The sequence below is a fragment of the Leuresthes tenuis genome, unplaced genomic scaffold, assembly GCF_036924035.1.
Source record: "Leuresthes tenuis unplaced genomic scaffold, fLeuTen1.0.hap1 SCAF_2, whole genome shotgun sequence".
Classification (NCBI taxonomy): Eukaryota; Metazoa; Chordata; class Actinopteri; order Atheriniformes; family Atherinopsidae; genus Leuresthes; species Leuresthes tenuis.
The window spans coordinates 16275489-16294730 of record NW_027325356.1 but is presented as its reverse complement, the minus strand read 5'-3'; the positions used below and the strand labels follow the sequence as shown (position 1 = coordinate 16294730).

The window sequence follows — 19242 nt, the reverse complement described above, 5'->3', positions numbered from 1 at the left end:
ATCTTTGTGATTCTATCAGAAAAAAAATCATTAAAGAAACATTAAATCTCGTTAGAATTATTAGAAAAGTAACAGAAGTATTTATATTTATACAGAATGAAAAATTGCAAGAATATCTTTATCATTTAAGTTTAAAAAGCTTTCTTTCTTTTCTATCATACACAATTTCAGCACATTAACCCCAATCTAATTGAGGGGAAAAAACAAACGACACGAGATAAATATTCATGTAAGTAGGATTGATTCAAGGCAGATATGATCAGCAATGTTTTATTTTTGTGGCTGAGGAGTCGGGTGTATAAACATTATAAAGAGACATTCTTTATAGGTCTATGGGGAGGTGGTCGAGAGAGCGCATCGATTATCGATTGCTTCAGCCTGGCTCGCAGGGTGAAAGTTGAAAGTGCGTCCAAATCTGAAAACAGGAGACACGTGTGGGTTCAAAAGTTGTAAGTCTTTTAAATGGCGTTTATAAAAGAAAATCTAGTGAACACCAAACCCGTTATGTTCAAGCTCAGTGGCGATTTGTTTGTAGACAAACAGAAGCTCAGGTATTAGCCTGGCTTGACATTAGCAAGAATAGCTAGTTGTTAGCTTGAGAGCATGTCGATCTGTAGGGACTGATCAGACTGCAACAGATGTGAAGATTTTCATCACTTTCACCATGTTTGCTAAATCTGAACGAATGGCTTGTGAAGCAAACTGTCTACAGTGATATTTATCTGTCCCTTCGGGATTTGCGTTGCTTACTTTCCATAAGTTTTCTCATCTCTCCGAGACAGTTAGTCAGAGTAAAGTGTGATTGATAACTCGTTTTCCTCTTTCATCTCACCCATTCTCCTTCTGGCTCCTCTCCTTCCTCAGGTCTGTCCGACCTGACCTGTCCATCAGCAGCTGCAGCGATGGCTGCCATATACTCAGGTATCCATCTGAAACTGAAGAGTCCACAGACTCCGTGGGAGGACAAGCTGAAACTGGCACGTTTCGCCTGGATCTCCTCTCAGTGCCTGCTGCCCAACAAAGAACAAGTAACAAATGAATCATGATCACAGGTGTTTAGCCATTTTTAGTCACTGTTTAGTCATGCCACCCTGGACCCTCTGTCTGTTTAGGTGTTGTTGGACTGGTGCACCCATGCCCTCTCAGGGTGGCACAATAAAAAGGTGGCGTTCTCTCAGGACATTTTGGAAGGCTTGTGGTGCTACCTTGATGATGTGCTTCACACCCGGAAGCTTTGCTCTCTCCTTAAGCAGGGCAAGACCGTCACTCTGAGGCTCAATATGGCACAGGTATGCCGAATTTTGGTTTAAAAACACCACAGGACTAGATAGAAATGCATATTTTAATGTTGCAGTGCTCATTAGTTTCTCCTCTTCTCTTCAGTGATTTGTATATTGAGTTGCCATATGTTGGATTTATACTATATATTATAGAGTTTACATTCATCAGTGCACATCATCCCAAAGAACTCTCAGAATAAGTGTCAGTTAATGCTGAGTTGTGAAGGTTTTATTAACAGCTTTTTCTCTCTTCTGCCTCCAGCTGCTGCTTGACCGCCTGCAGGAATGTGCACACGGTCAGTCGCAGGTGTGCATGTCCACCTTACTGAGTGTGTTTAGGAGCGTCTTCTCTTCTCCTGCACTGTCGTCTGTTTTTACCACAAAGTATGAACTTATGGTCAATCTGCTGGCTAAGTTCTGCGTGTTGGCCTGCTCTGAGATACAGAAGCCTTTGCTCACAGAGCGCCAAGTTAACGCGTCCGTCATGAGTCGAGATGCGCTTCACGGCAGTCCACCAGATCATCCAGAGTTGGATGGTAACAAATCTTCTTCCAAGCCAAAGAAAATCTCCCCCTCTGCTAGTTTATTTGAGGTGTTCCTTCAGGTGCTGTCTTGTTATTTGACAGTGCAGCGACAACAAGCCAACCCCAACAGAGTTTTCACTGTGGTCACCAACCAGCTGATCCAACCGCTGGTGCTGCTCAGATACCTGCTGACCTCTCAGGAACTCGCACCCTCTCACCCACGTTCGCATCTCCGTCAGCAGCTGCGCAGAGACATCCGCGTCAAGATAGACTCCATCCTTCAGTTAGCTCTCTTCTCCTCTGAGCACCTGACTTCATACAAGGCGGAGCTTTTTCCAGCAAAAGAGGATTCTGGGAAATGTGGTTCTGGAGGGACAAAGGGGCCTTTGAAGCCAGTCAGCGCCATACTTTGCAAACTGAGCGCTCAGGGCTTCTGTGAGCCGACTCTGCACTACTCTGTGAAGTCTGATGCATTGTCTCTGTTTTTTAAGTTTTTCTTGGAAAGTTGCAGGAAAGGAGAAGGTAAAGAGGAGCAGAGGATGCTGTGTTTCTATTATCTCGTCAGATTGCTCCCCGCTCTAGATCTTCATCCTGATGGAAGCGCGGCTGTGCCTGCGAAAGTAGTGCAGCAGGGCACCGTTTCGCCTGGGGAGAAGTCGCCTCCAGACTCCACACGTGCACCAGAGAGCTGGAGCCTGGCTCTGCAGGCTGTGGAGTCTCTGCTGAGCCAGGCTCTATCAGCAGATATATATAATGTTGCTGCAGACAGGATACGACACCGAGAGGTCCAGCTCAACTTTTACAGAACCTTGGCCCAAATATTCTTCAACGAAGCCCAGCCAAGGTAGCAAACAACTCTTTTTTTAATGTAGTTTTGTCATTAAGTATAATTTTCTCTAACATTGCTGTTGACAAATCATTGAAGAACGTGACCCTCTTGAATTTCAGCATTCCGTCATGGTACCACTGCTTGAAGGTGATTTTGAATCTCAATCATCTGATTCTCGAACCAGACTTGGACCAACTATTATCCTCAGCATGGGTAAATGCTGAAGACATGGAAGCGCAAGTGCTGCAGGCCAGACAGGTCTGGATTTAATTAATTAATTAATTATTTTTTGTATCTCACAAATTAAATGCAGTTCAAAATAAACTATGAATTATATTTCTCAGTGAAATACTTGAATAATCAGAGGAACGTGTGTGTGTGTGTTCCCAACAGCTCATGGTATGCAGCCTCCTCCAGATCTACACCAAGCTCCGTCAGCTGCCTCGTCTCTTCTCTCAGCTCCTGTCTGTGATCTGTCAGCCAGCTCTGGATGACTGCCGGCCTCCTCTGCTGTCTGAGGGGATTTCCAAGTCCCTCAAGACTTCTCTCCTGGAAACACCACCCTCTCAGGTCCTAGAGATCTGCTCATCAGTGTTGAAGAGCATAAAGATGTATATACTACCTGACCTGGTGAAAGAGGAAAGCGAGGCAGAGAAGATGGAGACTGATGGAGGACAGGGGAATCAAAAGAGAGAAGATGCATCTCTAAAACTAGCCTCTCTCTGTCAGCTGCTTCATGTTGTTTTGTTTAATCTGAAGACTCTAGATAATGCCTCTCCCGTTCCCTTAGTCAGGCAAAGCAAAGGACTGATGGAGGAGATGCAGCAGACGGTCGAGGAGCTGCTACATCTGTTGCAAGCAGCGAGAAAACCTTTAAATCTGAGTTCAGTTCAAAGGATCGGAAAGAAATTCAAAAAGAATCTGGACCCCAAAGAGTCACAAAACGTTTCAGAGTTAGAAATAGAAACCCTCTGGGAACACAGGACCCAGGAGGCCACTCTGCTGCTCAGATACACCTGGGTGGAAGTGGACACACTCTTCCACATGTACTGCAGCAAATACCCGTCTTTTGATTGGTCCCTGACGGCAGCTGTGGCAGAAACTCAAACGCCTTCCAGTCCTCCGCTCACAGACCACATGGAGAGTCTCATATCAGGCGCACTCTTACCTGCACGCCTCCATCCCTCGCCCTCCCGCAGCCCCATGAGCTGCTTGCTGCTCAAACTCCTCACTTTACAGCAGATGAAAAAGGTTTTGTTGGACAACCCTTTACTCTGCGAGTCCAGCACTGCAGCACTGCTGAGGAGTGCAGCCCAGTTCATCGTAGCCAAGTCAGAGCTTGAGGCGAGATCAGACGGAGAGCAGCAGGCGTGGGATAGAGAGATAGGCAGTGTGAATGCCAGGACCTACCGCGTGGCACACTGGTATCTCCTCACAACCAATTTGCCCTTGATTCTTCCACACCTGAGTGGAGAAGACATCAGCCACATAGCACAAGTCCTTGTCAGTTCATTGCTTCACAAACAGGCAGAAGCATCCAAAGATCTGCCACCTGGCTGTCTGACTTTCTTCCTCATATCTTCACAGCTTATTCTGAGCCCGTTTCTCGCTGAGATGCCTTCTCTGTTCTCTGCCACAGTTGGCCTCCTCACACAAAGGATTGTCACTGTCCTCAGGACGGGACATAAACCCAAGGTTTGTCCTACATTTTTGACGTTTTATGAGGGAGAAACTGGAGCCATTCCTTCAGAGAGAGATGCAGTTCAGCCTCTGACCACACTGATACAGAAAGAGGCCGTGATTGAGGATATTTTGGCATCTTCTAAAACTGGAGATGTGCAGGTGCTGTTGACAGACGCACAAGTTAAGGAGCTGGTAAACCTGCTCCAGGTCCTAACAAACCTCAACCCAGATGGGATGAACTCTGAAGATCTCTCCTCCGTGTTCCTCGTCCTCCTCTTCATGTTTACCTCCACCTCCAGGCAGCCGGACCAGATGATCACAGACGCTCCTGAATATGGAGGCGATGCTCTCTTCCAGGGGAAGCTGCTCAGGGTTCTGGATTATCTAATGGAAGGTAGAAGCTTCCAAAGTGTTTTAAAGCTCATCCACGGTGGTACACTGCTACAGACTGCTGTGTCGGGTCTCCTCTGGCACAGCAACACTGCAAGACTCGGAGCCACATGCGGCGCTGATTGGCTGGATTTGGTCAAAGCAGCACAGGTGTTCATAAGCTCTTTGGTCCAGTTGATCATTGTCAGAAACAGCAGTGTTAGACTCAACCTGGATCAGTTTGCCTCCTATCTTACCAGCAAGGAAATAGTACTATCCAGTTCTGGAGAATCTATGATGTCTGTTCACCTTCTGCTGGCGTCTCTGACGTCGTTCTCTCAGGCAGTGACCTCTAACTTGGGAAGAAGCAAGCAAATGGATCAAACTTTAACCCAAATGCTCGCAAGAACGACCGCTTCGCTGGGACCTGCTGTCGAGTTGGTGCTAAAGCCCCAGACTGCCATCCAGCCAACGAGCGTCCTCGGTCAAGCTTTTGTTGTGGAAGTTGTTACGGTCATGCTGCACGGGGAGCTGGCCTCGCTGTCGGTGGAGGATGAGAGCAAGCAGAGTGGCACCAAGCTCACCCTGACGCATATGACCCTTTACCGTGGCTTCTGCCAACAGATCCTCAGAGAAATGAGCTCCGCCTCCAGGCCCATGAACTTTTTGGTTTCCTCGCTCCGTTTTCTGTCTGTTTTTTACACGGCGCTGGAGAAGAGGGAGCAAGGAGAGGCCAAGGAGGAAGGGCAGGAGTTGGAGGAGCTGTACATTCAGATACTGCAGAATGTCCACAGACTGCTGGCAGGTATATGGGCCAATATTAAAAAGAAAAATAACATTTGCTCACACAAACGGTTCTTCGATTAATAACATTTACATGTTATACATATTGACACTATATATATACACCATATTGACACGTTATACTATTGACTCCCTCAGTTTCCACCTGAGGGAGCATTTAACACCAAGAAAATTAGCTTTTCGATTGAAGTAGCCTCAATGATGGGTAAATCAGTGAAGCTTTAGGTTAAAGTTTGAGAATTCTTTTAGGGAACATTTGATGAAAAAAGACAAAATCAAGCAAGTGTCAGGGCACGTCCCTAATTCTTAGGATCCTATCTTTATGAATTAGCATCAGATTGTATGAACACATGTTAAAAACAAAACCTTACAGGTGGAATTTTATTTGGTTTGTGTCCACACTGTAACCTAAAAAACTGAATTATGGACTTATATTTGACTGGTGGATGGAGCTGGATTTTGTAATCTCACTCCAAATATTGTCCACTTTCCCTTTTGCTTTCAGCTCCTTGGCTGTCACATACTGATGTTGGTGAGCTGGAGCCAGCAGTGCAGGAGCTGTTGCGCCACCTGGTGGAGAAAAGTACAACAAGTCAGTTCAACCTGCTTCTGTTGATGGTCAGAGAAGGACTGGATATTAGCAAGCTGAGGGCAGGAAAGCGCAAGGTGAGGCTAAGATCAAGTCTGACAATGTCTACGCCGGAATAGTCTCATATTTTAACCTGACAGAGTCTAGAGATTTTATCCCCGTCGTTTATTCAGGATTTTAAGTGTACCGTAAATTCCGGACTACAGAGCGCACCTAAATATAAGCTGCACCCTCTAATTTTAAAAATAAAATCCATTTTGTACTTGTATAGGCTGCACCGGATGATAAACCACGGGTGTCCACTTTGTAATATGAGATATTTACACAGAAAGATGTTACACGTGAGGATTTTAAACTTATAATTAAATGCATATGGTAGCATAAACAAATACATACTGCAAATGCATTTTTTCCCAAACAGTGCCTTTAACAAAGATGGTTTTAACTTCGATACGTATCGGTAACACATAAATACGTGGCCGATGACCGATTTACAATAATTTAGCAACGTAAGTGTGTTTGACTTATCGTACAACTTCATTGGACCGCTGTGAACTATACGTTAATTTTATTGGTCTAATGTTACGAGGCAAAATGTTTTTGGCTACATAAAAAAAAAAAAAAAAAAGATATATAAGCCGCACCATATTATAAGCCGCGGTACTCAAAGCCTGGGAATAAAGTAAAAGTTTATAGTCCGGAATTTACGGTATTTTGTAAAATGATAATCTCTGGTACTTGATGGGAGGGAGAGTCGTCTCTTTCCAAGTGAATGATGTTTAGTGTGAGATTAGATACCAACAGTAGAAAGAAACTATGGGGTATTATTCAGCTGCTGTACTTGGGTACAGTTTATGTGAGCTTCAAGTTTCTGTTTTTATAAACTTTCACTTCACTACAGTTCAAAGAGAAGATATCACACCTCTTACTTTGCTACATTTATCAGATAACTTAACAAACTAGTCACTTTGCAGGTTGAGGTGATCTTACAAAATTTGATTAAAGAGTGGATTCCATAGTGGTGTTTTTAGATTGAGAGAACTCCTTATGAATCCCTGTGGGGGGGAAACTAGCTCCCCAGCTGATATGCAGTCAATAATTTCCTTAGAAATCCCAAACATTTTGAGGATGATTGAAATTGATTGATGAATATAATGTGTGCTATATTCCACCTCACTTACTCGTGTGCATATGAGTACTTTTTAAATTTTGATTTCAAAGTCTGTTTTAACACAAACGCTTTTGTGCTTTGGTAGAAATCTTAACGCATGAGACAACTTTTATTAATTAGAGTATTTTAACCCTGTTGTATTTGTGCTTTTACTTGACTTCTTTCAAATACATGGAACTAAAATGTTTCCTAATTTCAGCCTCTTCTTACCGTACTCCAGGAGGTGCTATCGGCTGTAATCATCGTTAAGCTGCTGTCCTGTTGTTCGCTACCTGAAACCTGCTCTAAGGCTCTGTGGCTCATTGCTCCACAGATCATCTCGGCGATGGTGGTGAGAAAACCCACACACACACTCATAAACATGCAGTCTGTGCGGCCTCGTAAAGAGCACGCTTCACTGAAGATGCACACAAACATCTGGTTTTCTTGGACACAAATGTGCACATGAATGCAGGTTTGTGAGTCAGAGTAGTTTGACTCGGTTGGGAAAGTAATTATGTCGGACAACCAAAGATTTACACATTAGGGGAAGGGGTAGTCTTGGTAGTTTTTAAAAAAAAAAAGAAGAAAAAAAAGAGTTTTCTGAATGCAGTCGCCTGCCTCGCTGTCAGCAGAAGCTGCCTCTAACTTAAAGGAATAATAAACTTAGAGGATTACATTGTGTTTTTAGGTCATTGATAACTTTAGTTTCTGTGTTCTGCGGGTTCCCGTCACAACGTTTTTATAGGACACGGAAGCCACATGACAGGATCGTATTCAATGACCTTTTCACTTTCTTTCACCCACACTCTGTAACCCATGCTCAGAATGTCCACATGTTGTTTCTGTATTTCTTTGGCTCTCCTCTTTCTACCGTGAATGGCCAGTTTAAATGTCTGTTACATTTAACTGAAATGGGAGGAAAAAATGTTCATGCTTTGAAAGCAGAAGAATATCTGAAGAAGTCTTTAAGCACATATTCTATGAGCAGCATGTTGCGATTAAATTGGTGAAATTGGGCCATATTGGGAAAAAATATTCTAAATAAAATCAAATTATATCTAAATGATATGCCCTTTTTGCAGGGGATAGTTTGTGTCATGGTAGGAAGACACAAATGCAGTTGATTAAATCAGTGACGGCTGACGTAAACTTCCTTTAGCTGCTTCTGCTCCAGGGTCCTGGTGTCTTTGTCATGTGAACACGTCAGAGCCACTGCTGTCGTAAGACCTGTGCTCCTCCTGTGGTTCCAAGTCAAAGATCGTTGACAGTGATTTAACTGACAGTTGAAATGCTTCCACAGATGTTTAAAAAGTTCACAAATGAAAAAATTCTGCACACTGCTTGCTCTCGTCGCTGTGTCTGGATGCGTTTCTCTGATGTTAAGTGTGTTGTCTTTGTGTGTTGCAGCCCTTCATAAGATCATCCAGTCAGGATGTCTCCCTGACCCTTCCCTTTACTGTTCCCATGGTGATATCAATGACATCACTGCTGCGCCAGGGGGAGGGGCTCATCACCAACCCTCATCATGTCATTTTAGTATTTGGAGTGCTCCACTCGCTTCCCCTCGACCGCCTGACTCCATCCGTTTACCACGCTGTGTTCCTGGCTGTTCATGAGATGCTGTTTGCCGTCATCCAGTGTCATCCTCAGGTACCAAGAGAATAATCGATGGAGTTGAGGAGTGAAAGGATGTGGAAGCAAAGTCATAGAGCCATGATGATATGAATGGAAGGGAAAAAAGGAGTAGTTATTATTAATTAAGCCCTTAAAAACTATATCAATATGTCTAGAGCTGGACTGCTATAATGGTTGATTTTTATATGAGAGGCAAGAAATAATGTTTGAATGGCGTCACAAACTGAAACAGGGAAAACGACTTTTCTCCAAACGCACATCGGGCGTTTCGCACATCCTCACTAATGCAGTGTGCAGCTTCTCATTCCTTGATCGGCCATGTTGGGAGACGCATCGCAGAAGAGTCGAATTATTAGTCTGCATCAAGCAAACAAAACGACAAAGAAGATGGCTGAAACTTTTGAAATGTGGTTAAGAGCTGTTCAGTTGTTAGGCACAGTGTTGAACCATCAGAGAGCAGAGACCACTTAAATGTTTAGCTTGGAGCACATCGCAGTGGTTAATCGTGAAAGAAGAGAATTTCCACAAGCACATTGCAAAGGGAATTCACGGTATTGGGACTGAGAAACTGTAGCCTGATGAAAACCACTTTTCATTAAGACCTATCAAAAGAGAATGGAAGAGCGATGGAAAACGGTCATGTGGTCTGATGAGTCCAGATTGGCCCTGTTGTCAGATTAAAAAAAATCCCAAAGTGCTTCACAATCAATACAGTAAGAGAAGTTTAAAAAGAGCAAACCATAAAAGACAGGAAATGACATTAAAAACCTCTCCAAAAACTAAAAGCCTGCCTTAAAAACAAAGTTTCCATCTACTTTTTAAAGGAGCCGAAACAATCTGGGTTAGAAGAGAGGCGAGTGAAGTGCTGCAGCCACCAGGCCTGGTGACTACAGTACAAGGCTATGATGTGCCGTTGCTTCGGTTTGTCAGGTCTAGACGTTACGTGTCCAAGATCTTATGTCACCTGAAGGGGCTGAATGATGAGGTTTTTCCTTAGATGGTTTTCTTTCCCTGCCGTGATAGGACATGAATATTTCAAGAAGATGGGAGTCATCTGGCTCAGATTATGCGTGTTTTGGTTCAGGGAGTATTAGATATCATTTTCACGCATGGATTGGTCACCAGAGAGTCAAAACTCTAACCCCAGTAAGAATATTTGGGATGTGCCGGAGAAGACTTAACGCTGAAGTCAGACTCTCCCATCATCAGTACCAGATATCTGTGGAAAAAGTAAGGAATGCTGTGACATTGGACAAGCTTACAGTGACGGGCCATGGAGAAAGTGTTCTGTAATCAAAGCTATAGGTAGTGTATTAGTGTATGTGTTTTACTTGCTGGTCATTCTTCTACAGAAAACTTTAGATATGATCATCAAAACGAGTCAATTATAGGACTGTGCTCCAGTAAAGAAAGAAGAAAACTTTGTATATTCAGTTGAATTAGTTGAATATGTTTATCAAAGAGGAAGATTCTTCGAAATGAAATGACAGTCCACCTTTTTATAATTTCTCTTTTTATTTTATATCATCACACAAAGTTTTTAAAAAAGTTAGATCCTCTTTTCTTTTTGTAGATTATATGAATTCAGACACGTAAGATTTAAAATAGCTGCGACGTGTCCCTTCCCCCACTTGAGAAAGCAGACGCTCACGTTCCTTTAATGGAAGCTATCGGTCAAGGCTGCTGGTTTGAATCCATGATGTGAAGAACGTGCGGTACGCCGTGCTGCTGAGCCTTCAGGATATTTCACAGAGGAATGTCGCTTTCAACCAAAGGATATTGCAGCTCACCAGAGTCGTGCTGAAGCTGCATGAAAACCTCATAACTCATATTTTAACCTTTTTACCGGCAATGTTTGTGTTAACACCCAAAAGCTCGAATAGGATCGCCGTAGTTTCTCCATTTAGACACAAAGAAGTTTTAAAAGTTCTAAAAATATTTCTACTTCAGTATATCCAAGCCCTCTTGTGATCATGTCAATGAGTCTATTTTTTAAAAATTTTTCCCAAATTTTTTTCCTCTTTCTTTGTGGGGTTCTGGTGGCTCGAAAACCATGACACAGCAGGACTGCAATGGGACAGCTGCTCTGAATTAAACATGCCAAGAAGCAGCTAAGTGATATCAGATGTTAGTGAGGACAAAAGACATCAGTTAAGGAGGCCAGCAGAGGAGGAGAAGGGATGAAACACTGAGAGGAAAGCAGGGTACATTCAAAGAGGAGTAGAGGAGAGTAAGACGTAAGTTATGTAGAAATGAGGCGGGGGAAGCTGGATATAATGAACAAAAGGGTAAGACTTGATTGGAATGTGGTACACGAGGGAAGTTTTGGGGCAAAATGGAAAAAAGGGATGTGATCTGGAGAGAGGAGGTGTGGGAGGATGTAGCTGAAGAGAAGAGGTAGGGGTGGGCTGGCAGAGAAGGTTGGCATGGAGCTGGTGTAAGCCGATGGAAACCATTACTGCGCTCCAACCAGGGCCAGTGACATCATCCCTCCTTCGTTTATATTCTTCCTGTTCCTCCCTCTGTCCACAGCAGGCCTTGAACCGAGACCAGAGGAGAGAGAGCTATAGAAAAGAAAATGTAAATAAAATGCAACTCTTTTGGGAATCCACCTTTTACCTTAGTTATGTTGTCAGCTGTAGATTTTTGGCAGCTGGGACGGTTGTGTAATGGATGAGTGTTCCAGCACCGCCTTTTGCCGACTATAAAAACATTTCAGCGTGTCGTTCTTGGTTCAGTTTGCACCATCCTGAAACTTTTGGCGTCTCAAATCCTTTTCAGAAGCCTCTTTAAACTTAGATCCAGCTGACCACACTAGCACATTAACGATTAATCAGACCTCCATTGTCCTCCGTACAATGGAATCAGCTGTAATATTCTCAAGAATAAAGGCACCTTTTGTCCCACGAATATAGGAGCCTGCTGCAAATGTTGCTTGTTTTTAATCCAATAGATTTTAGCAAAACCACTTAAGCAATTTGTAGCGTGTGACTGAAAATCCACAGTAACCAAACCAAGACATAATCCTGGATATTGAGTGCTGCTCAGACCAAATACTTCTTGTGTTTCTTCAGGTGATACTGAAAGCAGCTCCATCCTTTTTAAATGTCTTCTATCGTCTGGTGGCCTCTATCATGCAGGAGGGTCGGCAGAGAAGAGACTGTGACACAGGTAACCGCTGAAAGGGCTATTTTCTAAATGAGGTTTATAGATCATTAGTTGCTGCTTTACCTGTTTAACGACTAATGTAATCCCCTTCAACAGCCTCAGCAAGTGAATGTAACTCAGGACACTTGATTACTTGACATCAAGTATTTTCTGTTTTGGTAAACGGGCTTCATGCTGTGTAGTGTTGTGGAGAAAAGAGTAGTCGGACTCGTCGTGGTCAGCCTCTTAAGGGAATTTATTGAACAGACGTCACAGAGACATGTACATTTCAGCATATGCGGAAATTCCCAATGACCTCAGTTTGTCACATCCTCTTATACCTTTCTATATCATTCAGTGTGCATGTGGCCCAAACCCAACCTCTATTCGGCACCTGCAGTCTGAGGACGCTACTGCATCTTTGTCATTATCAAGACAGTGTTTATTCTGACCTTAAACAACATGTTATTCGAGCCGTGTCGAGGCTCTGCTCTCCCACAGTAGTGATGTCACGGCCTTTTTGCTGACTTCAGAAGGAAAATATTGTTGGATTTTTATCACTGAAAGGTGTTCTTGGCTGACGTCACGGCAACTTATCTTAGTGTGGTTAACTGGAAGCAAGCACGGCCGACTCGGGTGGCTCGGAGCAAAGCTTATCGATTCGATTGGCTCACTAGAGAACAGTATTAAAAACAACTTATACAGTTTGAGTGCATACTCTCAAGTGAGTGTATTCTTTTGTCTCTGGATGTAGAGACAAAAGAAGTAATTCCTGCCTGGCAAGAAGATGCAAAGCAACAGAGTGAATGCTATGTTAACTTTTTGCAAAAGAGAACATATTTAAATGCACACCGCCTTTGTTGTCAGTAACATTTTGATTAGTTACAGTAATTGGATATTTATGTCAGTATCTGGATTATTGTTACATTTAATTACATGACTGTTACATGTGACTAGTGACTGTGTAGCAGTGAAGGTAACAGGGTCAGACCGGTATTCATGTGGTATTATCAGGCTTTATTACAACAAAAAAAACCCAGCCTCGGATCAAAGAGAACCTTTCTTTAGTGTGCATGAAAGGTTGAGTTAATTTACTTGGAGAGGTCAGGGTTTTTACTTAAGCGTGCTCAACGGAAAGCTGTGAGTTGTAAAAGCAGCAGGAAAGCATTTGAGGTCCTCAAGGCCTAATGGAATAAGACTTTTCATCTGCTGTTGGAGAGCTGTCAGTGAATAACTTACTCTGAGAGCTCAGTCCAGGTCTGGCTCGTGGTTTGGTGTGGCTTCCGTCTCTGAAATCAAACAAAGAATTAGATATGTTTGAAGAATAAATTGCACAGTGTTGAAGACGATGTTAATTTTTTTTTGTTGAACATCTACTATAAGCTGACTTTTGTTGCAGAAATCTGCTTAATTCCTTAGTAGCTATTCTTTATGAGTATGTTGCGGAATGGCCTTTAATTCATGACGGCTGTGCTGAAATGTGCTCTTTAATTACAGGCCAGTTTGTTCAGGAGTTTTGCTCACTGTCTTCCCTGTAAAGCCCAGAGCTTGAAGTGTCAGGTGTTATTAGTTCAAAGACGAGCTTGAGTTGCTACATACAAGCAAACGGAGTAACATGAGTTGTGGTTTTATCTGAAGGTGCGGACGGTGCCGCGTATTTGCAGTGCTCCAGACTGATCGAGAGGATGTACTCTCACATTGCGGCTACAGCAGAGAACTTCCCGGCGCTGTCAGCCTTCATGGTGGCTCAGTACGTCACCGAGCTACAGAAGGTACGCACTCAAACGAACGCACGAGCATGACGATTGTCTTTCTAGGAGTAGGCGGAAAAGGGTTTTGTGGTTTGGTGACAGTGAAGTCATAATGTCATTCAAAGTTAACACACTTCCTCATCCAAACCAATCTGTCATCTACTGTGATTTTCTGCAGCTGTGAGCAACACACACACACACACACACACACACACACACACACACACACACGTATGCCGTAGAGGCAGCAGGAGCTCAGCTAATCCCTTGATCTTCCAGCTTGTGTGGCACCTGTTAAACCCGAGTGACGGAGACGCTGACTGTTCAAAGGCAGGGATGGGAAATATTTCCATTTGCCAAATTGTAGATGTTTCCAACAGGTCCAGGGTTACCGTAACTCCACGTGCTGAAGTGAAGCTTGAGGCTGGATGTTCCCTCAATAAAGTGAGTCATGTCTGGCTTGTGAGCACAACTCCTGTCTGTTGCCAGACTGTGTTTAACATGTCGGCCAGCCTGATTCAGCAGTTTCCAGCCGAGTCGCACATTGAGAGGAAGATATAACAGTTCCATCCAGGCTGTCTGACAGATGGGCAGACAAAGAGAAGAGGACTGTAGTAGTATTTAGAGTGTTTCAGGGATGCTTTGAACTCTGCGTGAATCATCTGATAATCCAAAAGTGCTATTTCTGTTGTGCTTTTAATCGAGCTTTTTAAATAGACTTTGTAAGTCAAAAAGGAATTGAGCCGTTTGGGTCAGACCTGCTGCTAACAGCAGGAAATGAAGACCTTACACAGCAGCCAGGTGTTATTAGAGCAGAGTAGAGCTGTAGTATAAAAAGGGTGTTTTTATGCAAGTGTAGCGAAAAGTCGCTGGACATCCTACTCCTTTGAAAATTGAGATGAACATCTTTAACAAATAGCAGAATCGATATTACAGTGTTTTTTTTTTGTTTTTTTTTTTAAATGCGAGAACTGAGAATTATTGTCCTGTTAAATTCTACAAATCCATTTTTCTTTTTTACTCTCTTTTAATCCAAGTGTCTCAATATTCGTTCAGAAGATGCATCAGAAAGTCAAATAATGGCAAAAAACAAAATAAATAAAGAATTTAGAAAAATAAGGACGTTATAGGTGGGGGCTGATATCCCCAAAAGAAGCTTTAATAGGATTTTGGTTTTTTTTTTACCCTAAGAAATCCCAATGCTTCACTTTGCAAGGCTGGATTAACATCTTCGCAATCACAGAAGTTGCTTCTTGATGCGGATTAGACCTGCAGTGGATCACCCAAACAGATTTAACAAGAAGGAAATGCTTACCGAAGCTCAGAATTACCACATCATCAAAGTGGAAGATTGAGACTTCAAAGAGACACGCCTTCAGTTGGGATAATTCAGGAGAAGACCACATACAAAGGATCTCAAACTGCAGAAACAAACACGGGTGGAATGCATAACTTTGTCTCCCAACATGCTGCCGCTCGGCTCGTGTGCTCGTTGAGTGTCACAGAATGGAATAAGAGCTCGAGCCATCAAACCTTTTATGCTCCACAATGTTTTTCATTGTTTAGCTTTGTTTACAGAGACCCATAATGTGAGCTTTCACCTCGTCTCTCGGGCTGTGGTCGCGTAGCGTGCATCAGGTCATGGTGTCTATCACCTGTGGAAGTATAATGTAACAGAGATGAATAAGCAGCAGCCATTTAATATCCTCCCGGTGTGTTTCGCGGGGTTCACAGAGCGCGGCGATTGTTGGTTGACTATTGTGCGTTTTCGTATTGTTGGCCGCACTCGTTGCAGTGTTGGTTTTCTTGCTGGCTGAACAGATGGCTCTGCTTCTTTCAGTCGGGTGCACACATACACATCGATTGTTAGAGAAATAGACGGTCCTCTGCCACAGAATTAGACAACAAAGGCGTCGCGTTATACAGTTCTGGCTTTTAAAAGTGATCCTATGTAGAGTTTAATGTGGTGAAAATGCAAAGCGTTCAATTCAGAGTGACATAATGAATGGAATCATCAAGATTTATTGGGATTACTCAAGGAGCTAAGTGTATGCAGAGTTGTTACAAAGTGGGAGCGATTACAATAATGAAATATTTATTGATTATGTTTTCAAAGCTATTTTTAAAGATTGCTGTTTGGGTTTAAATCTGTGGTTTCAGGTCACTTCTGTTTTTAATAAAATCTGCTGTTTTCCCCTTTTACTAGTGACTGACTTTTTCATCCTGATATTTCATCTAGTGAAGCGACAACATGATTCATGAAACAGGCGGACGTTGTTTTCTCAGTTTCACCTGCAGTGCAAATTGTCATATTTAAGATCCCATTGTCTCCTCGACTGTCTTTTCATTTCTCACGATGGCCCTCTTTTTTTTTTTTCCCTCTCCAGGTTACTCTGCGACCTGATGTCAAGCAGCACCTGACTGAGGGCATCTATTGCATACTGGATTTGTGCATGGAGCAGGATATCAAGTTTCTGAAGGCCGGGCTGCACGTCGGAGTCAGAGAGGTGTTCAACGAGCTTTACAGCAGCTACACTCACTATCACAAAGCACAGAGGCAGGGAGAAGAAAAGTACACTGTCTGATCTGCTGGAACAAACTGATAACATTTACTTTAGCTTCCCCAAGCACACAAATTCTTTTTTTTTTTCATGTCTAATTATGTTTTTAATGAGCATATCAGACATGGCAGTTTGTGGACGAAATCTTATGTGAACTGAAAGCTGGACATTACAGAACTGCTTTGACTCCTGAACCATGACACAGCAGTAAATAGACACTTCTGGTTGTTTGTCACCTCTATGAATATTTTAACAGATGAAGCAAGCAGGTCTGTAAAGCATTTGATTGAAACCAGTCTGAGGGCGGTTGTAGCCGGGACTGCAGTTGTTGCTCATTTGCCCCACGTTGTATATTTATTTGTCGACTGAAGCAGAGTTCAGAAATAAAAAGCTATACGTCGATGTGGATTCTCAGTCGTCCAGGTCATGGTAATCCTAAAATCTTGAATAATGGCAACTGGACTCTGCTCTTCTTTGATCTTAAGGACGTTTCACCCCTCATCCGAAAAGCTTCTTCAGTCAGAACTGAAGCTCTTATTCAAGCTCTTAGAAATGCAAAGTTAGTCGCAGGCAGATCAGTTCGATCAGTCGTGGGGGAAGACGGAGGGAGCAGATGACACTCTGTGGTGGCGCGGTTGTCAGTGAAGATCCTTTGTGGAACCACCTCTTGCTGAAAATATGTTATTTATGTTCTAAAGAATCAATGAGCTGTCATTAATTGCTTTGCTGAGATTTTTTATGGATGTGTAAATTGTACTTTATTTTGTCTATATTACTGTCGTTTTCATGTTTTATATAAATTCATTTTGAATTCAGTTTTATTGTCTGTCGTCAGTTTATTTTTGTTTTGTGCAAAGTAATTATTATTTACTTATTTTTATATACATATATATATATATATATATGCCATGCTATACAAACGTTGAAGCACAGAAGCTTTTAAAAAGTGCCAGTTTCCCTGGATACGCTCATGTTTTCAGGTGTTTGGCAGGTTATTGAAAAAGCATCTGGAGGAGTTGTGTATTTCAGCTTCGATCTATGTTATCCCAACAAGAAATAAAGAGTTCTGCATAATTCCGACGGGTAAGTTTAGACTAGGACTTGGATTAATTCAACTTGATTGGATTCTGATTGTATTGCAATGAATTGGATCATGATTGGCTTGAATTGGACTATCTTTGAAGTGCCTTGAGATGACACATGTTGTGATTTGGAGCTATATAGATTAAACTTATTTGAACTGTAGTCCAGAAGTAGAGATTGAGGTACACAACCCCACTCCCTGCTCCCTATAAAAAAAAATGTAAAAACATTTTTCCCCTTTTGCTGTTTACTCCAAAGGGAGTTGTTTGGTTTGTCTTTGCAATGTTGTCGGATTCTGAACTCACTTTAAGTGCCCTGATTCGTGCTTTGATGTTGACACTTTATATAATACTGTAAAATGCATTAAATGCAGCAGAATTCATTTCTGACTGATCCTTACTGTTATTCATAGTATTGCACAATGGATCTACCTTCTCAGCACTGAGGGTATCCTTAAACGGGGCCAAACCTTTGACTTAATTTGAAGAAGTGCAGCCCCGAAGCTGTAAGAAACCTCCACCATTCTTAGCTGTTGCCTACAGACATGCATTCTTATGGCAAGCACTGACTCAGCCCTGATATTATTGTTTCTACTTCGTATTTCTGCACAGATGAATCACTTTGCTGTGATAGACCGTCGACCTGTGCAGGGTGTAGCCTGTGTGTCGCTTTATAGCTGGGATGGACTCCAGCCTCCCTGTGACACTCGATAGGATAAAGTGGGTCTGGAAAATGAATGAGTCACTTGGCTTTAAAGAAATCAAAGGAATTGTCTCCATTAGCCCAGTTACTGGATTATAACGATAATGAATAGAATATATGAATGTGCTCAACCACTCAACGATGTTCCTGGATAACACTTACTCGGTTTTCTACACAGACGACTGTTTTTCGGAGTACTTCAGATGAAATTGAATAAAAATTCTAATTGAAAATTCATGAATAGAATGAAACTTCAGATTGACAATATTGCAGACTATTTAAAATGAGGTGAGCTTGCTATAGAAGTCGGTCCCCTTGTTTAGCTAAATAGTTTAGTTAATATGCAAATGTCATCATAGTACGATTGTAGCAATACTCCAAATTCCTCCTTATGTAAAGCTCACTGTTCACCACATGAAGGCCGATTTGAGATATAAGAAAATCTGTTCAAGAATGATTCAGTGCTATGTGACTAGAACAAGATATGCCTCTAAATGTAGATGGAAAAGATGATTACATTCACTAAAAACCTGTGTGGCCCAAAGAACCTGCTCATTGTTGAAGTCACGGACTCTGTGATGACACTGTTCTGTGTCACTGACAAATTACAGTTGGACTCATCACACCTTCATACACACCTGCAGAGGAATGTGCTTCTTTTCTGAGCAGGAGGAAGTTTTATATAATCCTCTATTCTCAGTATACTAAGCACATAATAAGACATGAGCTGACAGTAGCTGTGCTTGTGTTTCACTTTCATCAGAGGTTTAAAAGGCTTGTGACTTGAGTCTGATGCCCATGTTTGGGTGGGGAATGTTTTTAGATTTAGCTGCTCAACAGTTCTGCGTGTTCTTTGCTAGATTTTGCATTTCATGACGCAGCAAATGTTTTCAGTTGGTGAAATGTCTGGACTGCAGGCACCTGAACTCTTCTACGGCAAAGCCATGTTGTTGTAAAAGATGCAGTATGTTATATGCCAGGCCCTCCCTGCTAAGGACACCATCTGGATGGAAGCATATGTTGCTCTAAAACCCATATTTACCTTTCTGCATTTCTGATGTCTTTCCAGATGTGTAAGCTGTCAGTTTCGTATGCACTAATGCACCACCATGTCATGTCAGAGATGCAGGCT

General features: G+C 42.5%; 1 protein-coding gene across 1 annotated transcript; it reads left to right on the top strand.

Moving 5' to 3' along the window:
* Window positions 1-387: 387 nt before the first annotated feature.
* Window positions 388-17140, top strand: urb2 (URB2 ribosome biogenesis homolog). The gene is made up of 12 exons (XM_072380362.1): window positions 388-449; window positions 865-1028; window positions 1113-1289; window positions 1543-2648; window positions 2753-2891; window positions 3027-5490; window positions 5995-6155; window positions 7470-7580; window positions 8639-8881; window positions 11941-12037; window positions 13652-13785; window positions 16152-17140. Exons 2-12 carry the CDS (start codon window positions 903-905, stop codon window positions 16347-16349), a joined length of 4956 nt encoding a protein of 1651 aa, XP_072236463.1. The 5' UTR covers window positions 388-449; window positions 865-902; the 3' UTR covers window positions 16350-17140.
* Window positions 17141-19242: the final 2102 nt, after the last annotated feature.

Bases quoted from the DNA above. Each gene is read 5' to 3' on its own strand.
- urb2 (XM_072380362.1), top strand. From the start codon at position 903: ATGGCTGCCATATACTCAGGTATCCATCTGAAACTGAAGAGTCCACAG. The intron at 1,029-1,112 runs GTAACAAATGAA...CTGTCTGTTTAG, and splicing joins TGCTGCCCAACAAAGAACAA to GTGTTGTTGGACTGGTGCAC. The intron at 7,581-8,638 runs GTGAGAAAACCC...TGTGTGTTGCAG, and splicing joins AGATCATCTCGGCGATGGTG to CCCTTCATAAGATCATCCAG.